The 10300-nt window shown below is 36.0% G+C and overlaps 1 protein-coding gene across 1 annotated transcript in view; it reads left to right on the forward strand.

Annotated features, from left to right (window-relative positions):
* LOC122073705 (SKP1-like protein 1B) overlaps window positions 1-488 on the forward strand; it is a 6986-nt gene extending 6498 nt beyond the window's left edge. The window contains exon 2 of the mRNA XM_042638328.1: window positions 29-488. Within this exon, the coding sequence (XP_042494262.1) occupies window positions 29-202 (174 nt within the window). The 3' untranslated portion in view covers window positions 203-488. The remainder of the gene's footprint in view (window positions 1-28) is intronic.
* Window positions 489-10300: the final 9812 nt, after the last annotated feature.

The raw sequence follows: 10300 nt of genomic DNA on the forward strand, positions 1-10300 counted from the left end.
CCCACCCCCCTTTCCCCCTTTCCCCCAGGCGGCCAACTATTTGAATATCAAGAGCCTGCTTGATCTGACATGCCAGACTGTTGCGGATATGATCAAAGGAAAAACCCCAGAAGAGATCAGGAAGACGTTCAACATCAAGAATGACTTTACCCCCGACGAAGAGGAGGAGGTCCGGCGGGAGAACCAGTGGGCCTTTGAATGATATTTTTCAGTGGATGCTTGGATGTGGAGGGTGGAGGGTGGAGGGTGGAGGGGGGTTGGGTGGTGGTAGATGTCAACTAATGGTTGAGTTAGGAAAGACTCATTTAGTATTTTATTTCAATGCAAATAGAGTTTTTTAATTGGAACTTCCTTGTCATGAAGTGTACATATACCGTTGATTGGTCATTTAGGATGAAGACTCTGGCGAGGTAGTTATCATACCCTGACGTTTACTATGCTCATATGTGATCAACTTCTTCTCTTCTATACTTTATCATCTTGCGCTATATTTTTTGGTGGGATCATATGTCGCTATGGATGAAGGTTGCATTTTGTAGTTTTCCATGTTTATTTTTCAAGTTCAAGTTCAAGGATAGACCCATATAGCGGCAAACACAGACTCACAAAGGAGTCAACAAGGGTCAAAGGTCACACTTATTGGAAACCAAGGAAATTAGTGCAAACCAAGTATCGATGCACTTGAGGGTAGCTGATCAAATGATCACCCTTGGGCCTGAGGCAGGTACTTCATTAAACATTGTCAACTGTTGGGCCAAGGCTCGGGTGTGTGCAGTTTTCCTTAATGTGAGCTGATTCAGAATTTTATGATTAATTTTTTCCTTGCTCAAATAATAAATAGAGGTGCTCTTTGATAATAAGAGAATGACCTCATAGCATCATCTTTTCCACAACTCGTATTTTTTTCATGCACTACTTAAACATGTTCTGGGATACTTCTTCTCAGTGTTCATTGTAATATGTTATTTTATATGGAACCAAAGGAATTGCATTAGGCTTAAAAAGGAAAAGTTCAACCCCAACAATATCCTTGGACCGGTTCTCTGATGGGTTGCGGACACTATGAATCGAACCATAGAACAAATCCAAACACCCCTCACTGCGCCTAAACAAACCAGTCACCCATGCCAAGAGCAACCCCAGTCCAGAGGATGATAGCCTTCTAGAGAACCCAACATTAATGTGTTGTTATCACAAACCCAACCACCAAAATAACAAGCTGGGCAGTAGGGGTTCCATATAAACAAGAACGACAGTTACTAATAATTGATTATCTAATGATAGGAAGTACTCTTGAAGGAGGCGCCAGGGCTCTTTTGCTTGGAGCAGAACATGCAAAGAGAAGAGGGCGGGAACTGATAGAAATATGGATTGATTTAGAGATAATTCAGAGTCTGACTTTTGATCTGGACAATATTTTTAGGCCTATTATTGTGGCATCTATTTCTTTTTGTTTGTATATAAATCTATGCATCAAATCATCTGCAAACTTAAACCTAATGCAGAGTTGGTCTAATATTATGTCTCTATAGCTGAGGCAAACATACTGAACATCCTAGTTTCAAATACAGCTCAGGCTGGTAGTTGTACTCACGTGAATATATAAATCTAAGTTTCTTCTCCTTCCTCTTAAAAAAAAAAAAAAAAAACCCTTATGGCCTCATATCAACCATATCAAGTAACTGAACTGATTGTTTTTTTGGCCAAATTAACCCTTAGGGCAATGAATAAGTATATTAATTATAATTTTTCTAATCCGGATTATGACACTTTGATGTAGCTTTTGTGATTTTCTTTTCATTTCTCATATATATATATATATATATATAAATAAAAGCTAATGTGTCTTCTCATGGTAGATGAGAGTACTTTTACTATAAAGTACTTCACTTTAGTTCTATTTATGTTCAACTCCGTTAAGGTTAAAAGAGTTAAAAGATAGTGTGAATGGTATACATATCCTATAAGTTTGCAGACAAAAGATGAATGTACCATTGGTAAAAAGCGAGCACGTAATTTTCAGGAGATTTTGCAAAAAGAAAAAAAATGGGGTTAATCTAAATGTAATGGAGATTTCGTGGGAAATGACTATGTTATTAGTGATCTGTCTGCCCTTAATAAATGCCCATTGAAAAGGATAAACGATTTGATAAGGGATATTTTACTTAAAAGTTTTAAGATTATTTTATATATTATAGTACATAAACTAATGGTTGTCTAGGACCTATAGGTTGCAAATCACAAAATAGGCTAAGATTGAAACAATAATTATATACCCTTCATATGTGTGAAGGTATTTCCATTAAATCCCATATATCTGATTTTAATTTTATTGTTATTGATTTACAAAGGATAGATGTTAAAATAGACGATAAGATTTGGCCTTATTATTGTTATGTTTTCTACCACCATTATATAAACATTTGAGGAAATTACACTCCCCTCCCCTGACCTTTGGCTTAATATCATATATAGCACTAATCTCTCCTGTAGTTTGAAGATTCTAACTAACGTATCCTTTCTGTTAGATCTACTAGTTAAGTGATGACATCATCACTTAAGTTGTTATTTCTATGACCAAATTACCCTTCTTCACGATTGAAGGGTAAATCGACCTAACCTAAACCCACTTAAGAAAAGGGAGAGAGGATTTAGGGATTTGGTTTTCTGCAACCTTCATCACCTTCATTTCGTTGCTCGCTACTCTCTTTGACTGTCAGTGGTCGTCGTTGGTCGCCCCTCGATTGCCGTCATCATCACATTCGTTGTCCCTCGCTGCTAATCCCTCGACGCTCGCTGCTCTCTGCAACCATCATTGAGCCGTCGCTAGTCAATCCTTGGTCGTCATCGTCATTTGTACATCCTAAGTCCCTCGCCGTTGGTCGCTCTGTGAGAGTCATTCATCCAAGCTCCAATAACTTGCTCCGTAAGAAATTATTCTGCATTGTATTAAGTTTGAAATGGAGACATGAAACTTGTATCTCCTAATGATCACATTTTTAATGTTAGGATCCCCTGCTAGAGAAGCATCAAATAATGAAATCATTTTTATACTTTTGCACATCTAGTTTACAAACAAGGGGTAATAACAAGCAAAAGGCAGCAAAGATGGCTTGCAAACATTAGGGAAACATTTTGATCCTCCATATAGGTCAAGAGAAAGAGGCAGATTCAAGAAATATGAGAGTGGCCATTAACAAGATGGCTTGCAAACATTAGGGAATTGAAGCTTTTATTGTAGGAGTTGGGGTTTGTTACTGTTGTGTTTTCTTGTGCTCTTACAGAAGCAGACAATTACTAGTTTTACTTGCATATATTCTTTACAAAGTATGTGTAATTCAGAGAGAGAGAGAAAGGTGACTTTGGAATGAATAATTTTGATATAGCTCAAGAGAAAGAGGCAAATTCAAGAAAAAAGAGAGTGGCCGGTAACATTTTGATCCTGTTTCAAAAATTTTCTTCTGCTACCCATGATGGTCAGAACAATGCAGCATTCATTAACCGATAGAAAATCAAAATATAAAACAAATTCAGCTCTGAATTCAGTAAAAAACCATGAATGAAAACATTTACAAGATGAAAAAGAAACATATCAGAAGCTACAGTATCTTTGTAATGTATTGAGTTGTTGGAAAAGGCACAAGAACACTAACCTTTGCAGTATATCTCCAACCTTGCAGGCTAATGAATTTATCACTTTCCCATTTTATTCACTAACTCACAATGGCAAAGGGTACATATATTAGAAAAACAAAAAGGGAGGATATATCCCAAAGCAACCTACCCAACAACTCTCCAAATAAAGAATAAATGATTAAGACTGCAATTATTATTAATCTTGATTCTGGAATGAATTGTCTCTTTATTCCTTCTGTTTTATAGCAACCCTAAATATACCCTTGATGTCATGAGTCCATTTTCATAACCCTTTTTCTTCTTTTTCCTAACAAATCCATTATGACTCTTGATGTCAAGTGTCCATTAATTTTCTTGGTACTCTTTATACATGAATTATATATGGTATCTTCATTGTCAAATCAATATATGTGTCTGGTTCAAATCCACCAAGATACATGGCGGCTAAGATGATAGACTTGAACATTGGCATATATAGAAGACTCAATAGTTTACCATTAACATTTGGGATCTCTCTTTTGATTCTTCATTATCCAAGTTAAGGGTCTTTTGGGTTATGTTTATTAATATGAATGCTAAATTGTAACTGTGAAAGCAAATATCAAAACATATTGTGTCTTATGGAGTGATGTGTACATTCTCATCTTGGTTTGAGTTTGCATCTAACCTAATATGTACTGATCATGCAACACTCTGTTATACTCTGAACCAGGGCATACAAGTAGGTAACTGGAATGGAAATCAAGGCAACTATCTTCTATCACTTCTATAGAAAGTCTTCAGAACCTACAATGGTTGATCCAGACTTATATTGCTATAGGGACATGGTTTGTGACATCTACAATACAGTTATTAAACATGTCCCTATTGGTCATGTTGCGATTTTAAAGTCATGCATAATGCTGGATAACCAAGCTATTGAAGTGGATACAGATGAGAAGGTGTATGATTTGTTTAGATTGTATGTTGGAGTTGATTCAATCAACTTGTATGTATATGATCTCCATTTTGATGAGCACCCATCTTCCACCCACACAGTGAATAGATTTGAGGGTAACTTGATCACTCGAGACAATAATTGTGGTGAACTCGAACAAGAATTTTATGATGGTGTTACTCATGTTCATCAAAATCAGAGTGGGTTTGGTGATGATGTTCAACAAAGTCAGTCCGGACTTGGTAGTCATGATTAACAGAGTCAAACTGGTTATGGTGGTGTTGTACAACAGGAGCAAAATTTCGTGTCTACCAGGGCAAAGCATCAAGTTAGGCGAGGTGGTGCTACATTTAGGGAATTTAGCAGTAATTTCAGTTGCAGTAAGATGGATGGGATTGATACAGAGAAGAGGACAGTGGATACTGGATCTGGTCATAGAGGCAGTGCTAAAGGGAAGGATGCTCAGCAGAGCATGGGCTATGATGATATTAAAGATGATAGTGATGTCGATTGGCAGTGTGGATCTAATAATGAAGACAACATTGTGGATAGTGATGAGGATCTTGAAGATGAAAATATGAATGTTTTTGAAAATCAAGAAGATAGTGATATAAATAGGCCTATGGATGATCCTAAATATGATTCAGAAGAGTTTTATAAACCATTTGTGCAGCATGACAAAAGATATGATCCAAATGGAAAAATAGAGTTAGATGTTGATGATATTTGACGATATGAACCACTTCCGGTAAGTACTTAAGGATTATGTGATTCAAGGTGGGTTTCAAATCTTACGAATTAAGAATGAAAAAACAAGAGGAAGAGCTATTTGTGCAGCAACTGGTTGTACATGGAAAATATTTGCTTCACCTTTATCTGATGGAAGCAAAACTTTTATGATCAAGTCAATGTGTAAAGAACATTGTTTTGGATGGGAGGATGTGAACAAGAACATTACATCCTCTTGCATAGCCTCACACATATCTTCACAGTTGAAAGCAGATCCTGACATGAAGACAAGTGCAATAGATGCTTATATTATGGACAAATTTCACAATAAAGTATCTTACATTACATTGTACATGGCTAAAAAGAAAGCAAGGGAACAAAGTGAAGGGAGTCATGGAAAGTCATATGCCAAGCTACCTAATTATGGTGATATGGTAAGAGAAAGATATCCCGAGACTGTTTTTAAAATCCAATTTCATCCTAGGCAAGTTATGTCTGACCCTCCAGTTTTCAAAAGAATGTTTGTTTGTTTCAAGGCATGCATGAATGGGTTCTTGAATGGTTGTAGACCATTTATAGGGATTGATGGTTGTTATCTCAAAGGCACATATGGAGGTATGTTGTTGGTTGTAGTCTCTATTGATGGAAACAAAGGATTATTTCCTATTGCATATGGTTTGGTAGAGGTTGAATGCAGAGATAGCTGGGAATGGTTCTTAAGCAACTTATATGGATTTTTCTATAGGACCATGGAAGACAACACAATCACATTTATGTCTGACAAACAGAAGGTAATTGTTGAATAGTTTCTTTCTTTTTTAAGAGTAATTAATTGCTATATGGTTTCTATATACTTATTGACTGCTATTATTGTACACCTGTTTTATGTAGGGACTTTGTGAGGCCATCAGTGATATATTCCTGGGTTGTCATCATGGATGGTGCTATAGGCATTTGTATCAGAACTTCAAATCACTTCACCCAGGTGTGTTACTAAGAAGGTATTTCTGGATGGCAGCAAAAGCATTAAATCTTTTTTTTTTTTTTTTTCCAGAAGGCAATGAATGAAATGAAGGGCATTGACCAGAAAGCTTACGAGTGGCTAAGTAAGCATTCTCCAAATATGTGGGCTAGGCATGCGTTCGACATTAGGTGCAAGAGTGATCATATCACTAACAATATGACCGAGTCATTTAACCAGTTGATTGCACCTTTTAGGGGTAAGCCCATTTTGACTCCTTTTGATGAAATTATAAAGACCCTAATGGAAAAAATGCATAAAAGATATCAACATAGTTGCAATTACAAGGGAAGAGTCACCCCATGCATAAAGAAGAAGTTGGATGCCATAGCCATTGAAGCTATGGAGTGTATGGTACTTAGTTCAGGTGTTGATGAGTTTGAAGTCATTGAAAACCAAGGTTGGTATGTGGTTGATTTGAAGAATCAATCTTGTGGTTGCATGGTCTGGAATGGTTCAGAAATACCATGTAAGCATGCTACAACTTGTATCAAATTCAAGAGAGAGAGAGAGAGAGTTTGGAGAAGTACTATGATGAGTATTATAGTGTTGGAAAATATTTGGCAACATACAATGACAGAGTATATGCTTTACTTGGACTAGATTAGTTGACAGAAGATCATCCAATCAGTGTTGTCCAGCCCCCTCCTTTGAAGAGGCTAGTGGGAAGACCACATAAAAGCCAGAAGAAGGAACAAGGTGAAGGACCATCAGGAGAGTGCAAGAGGAGATCAAACACTGTCAGATGTGACAAATGTAAAAGGGAGGGTCACAACAAAAAGAGGTGCACAGGACCTCCAGTGAAGGTGAAGGGAAAAGGGGATAGTGCCTCTAGTTCGACAATGAAACCGAAGATATTTATACAATCACTCTTCACATTTGATTCTCTTCTTATACCAATGTACATAATACATGTATCCAATTTGTGTGCAGGGAAAGGGAAAGGAAAAGGAAATCAGTGGAAGTCAATCTTCACAGGTGGTGACCATGTCACAGGCCTCCATAACAACAATTGTAGACGACCACCAGTTAAGGGTTAGATCACAATTGAAAGCAAAGCAAGAGAAAAGGAAGGCAAGAGAGAAGCTGTGGAAGACTAGTGGGAGTTAGACTTATAGGATACTTATGGGATTTGGAATATACTATGGAATTTAAATTTTCTTGTATTTTGATAGACATTTATTTTGGGACTTAAACTATGGATGACTATTGGATGGTGTTGGATATTTTGGATGTTGTTTTTTGTCACTTTCATATGATGTTTATGAAATGGTACATGTACATACTTTATCAGGTCTATTTTTTTGTCCACCAAACAAATGGTATGCTAACAATTTTTTTTGATAATCAGTACTTAGATATATCTAAGCCATATTAGGTCAAAAAAATACCATTGATGAAAGATAATTCTAAGTCATATCCAAGCCATATTCGGTGAAAACATTAACATTATCCTTAAAATTTCAAGTCACATCTGATACATTGTTATCACACTTTTTTATCCATACAAACACTTACAAGTATCCCAACAAGGAAAACACACATAAATGAACAAACAAGCTTTATTGAGCTACCTAACTTTTCTATTTCATCCAATCTAATCATTTCAATGTGTATATCATATCGCCACAAACTAACACCTCTTGCAACCCCCGCATCTGCATATGCAATCCCCGTACATTATCTTGCAATGTATACAAGTGATCTGGGCATGAAGGGTTGCCCATTGGTGATACAATTATTGGTTCATTGATGGGTTCACACTAAGCAAAGTAGTTACAGCCATTTAACTCTGGGTAGCTATAAAATAACCTATTTGGATTATCTTTTGTCTGTGATATCCTTATGACCGCTTTTCATTTGTATCTATGTCTTACGCATCTGTACTTCAGAACTTCACTGCTACTGATATTCACACTTAAAATAGACATTTATCTGTTAAAGTTGCAACAAAAAAATCGCAGGAAAAAATTAGGAATTAGTCTATCATTATGATACCAATTTATAAGGGAAAATTATCAAGCAATTGTCCATAAAAAAATTAGCAACATTAGTCCATTATTATCATACAATATTTTCAATTGTCAATAATTCCCCCATTAGAAATGATCAGCAAAAAAAAAAAAAAAAAAAAAGAATTAAACACCAGCACAATAGAGACCAAACTAATAGTCATATGTAAAAAAAAGAAAGGATTTAGGAGATCAAAATAGAGAGAAAGAAGGAAGAGATAATACATTTAGGGTTAGCCTACAATCGATTTCAGTTCAACATCTAAGTCCCTTTACACACTTACAAGTATTTAGAGAAACATTTAGGGTTAGCCGATTTCAAATCAGCAAGAGATTTAGGGTGTTTCATGTGATTTCAAATCAGAGAAAAAGAAGAAAGAGATAATACATACTAGAAGCTTCAATCGTGACCTTGAGGAAGCTGGGCGAGACCTCTGGCAACAATCCCTGGGCGAGAGGAAGCTCGGTGACTTCTCTTCCAAGTGTTCAAAGGTTTCGAAGAAATTTTGAAAATGATGAGAGAGAGAGAAGAGAGAGAGAGAGAGAGAGGAGTAGAATATGTATACAACACTAGAAGGGTAAACTTGTCTTTTTATATGCCAGTTTAATAGTGTCAATCACTTTGGGGTCGTTAGTTAGAATCTTCAAACTACAGGGGAGGTTAGTGCTATATATGAAAGTATGTGGGGGGGGGGGAACATGTATTAAGCCAAAGGTCAGGGGAGGGAAGTGTAATTTCCTTTAAACATTTTAGAAACATCATGATTTATGATAGAGCGACAATCTCTGTTGAGTATCCCAAAACGAATCTACTAAGCAAGCATATGATTGATAATGAGTTAACATCGATCAACAAATAAATCTGAGGTTGTTGGTTTGATAGCTAGAGGGAGAACTAATAAAAGGGATTCAAATGATAACAAGAAGAAGGCTAGGTCGAAATCTAAGCATAAAATTATGACTTTTATTGCACGAAAAAAGGGACATATTAAATCTAAATGCTATAAGTTTTTAAATAAACAGAAAGGAAGTGGTGTGCCCAAAATCAATAGAGATGATTCTAAAAAAACTAGTATTGTTGAAGAAGACAAACTGGCATCAGAGCAATAGAAGTATCATCATCATCATCACAAGAAATCAGGGCTCTACTCAATTGAAAATCTAGTGGCAACTACTTTCCTGTTTCTTAGAATGCCACTGATAGCCCATGTAAGTGGGAGGGGATTACTTGTAATATTGCTGGAAGAATTAAGAAAATAAATTTAGCTGGTTGAGAAATATATGCAAAGTTTAACTAGTTGAATTTTTTCATTTTTTAAGATCTAGTCCGTCTCAAACTCAATGGGAATGGATTTTTTGGAACCATTCCAGAAAACATTGGTATGCTATTCAAACTCATCGAGCTTAGCCTCACTCTTAATATTGTTTTAGGCCAATTACCTCCTACTATAGGTAAGTTGAAAAATCTCGTCATTCTCTCATTTGGTAGCACTAGTATCAAAGGCCCAATACCTCGAGAGATAGGAAATCTTATAAATCTCTAAAATTTTAACCTCAATAATGATAGACTTTAGGTTCAATACCTACAGAGATAAGAAATATGAGAAATCTATTGGAGTTGAATGTAAATAGTAATAGGTTTTCAAGCTCAATACTTATACTGGTTTAAAATATAAGAAGTCTAAGAATGTTGAAACTAAAAAATAAGTCTTTCAGGTTCCCTACCTACACACATAAGAAATTTGAGAAATCTAGAACTATTAAACTTAGGAGATAACAAGTTCTCATGTTCCATGCATATGCAGATGAGGAATTTGAGAAATCGACAGGTATTATAATTAGGAGGAAATAAGTTTTCTGGCTCAATATCTACTACAAACTAGTATCAGAGCAATAGAAGTATCATCATCATCATCATCATCACAAGAAATTAGAGCTCTACTCAACTAGAAAGCTAGTGGCAAC

The sequence above is a fragment of the Macadamia integrifolia genome, chromosome 3, assembly GCF_013358625.1.
Source record: "Macadamia integrifolia cultivar HAES 741 chromosome 3, SCU_Mint_v3, whole genome shotgun sequence".
NCBI classification, from domain to species: Eukaryota; Viridiplantae; Streptophyta; class Magnoliopsida; order Proteales; family Proteaceae; genus Macadamia; species Macadamia integrifolia.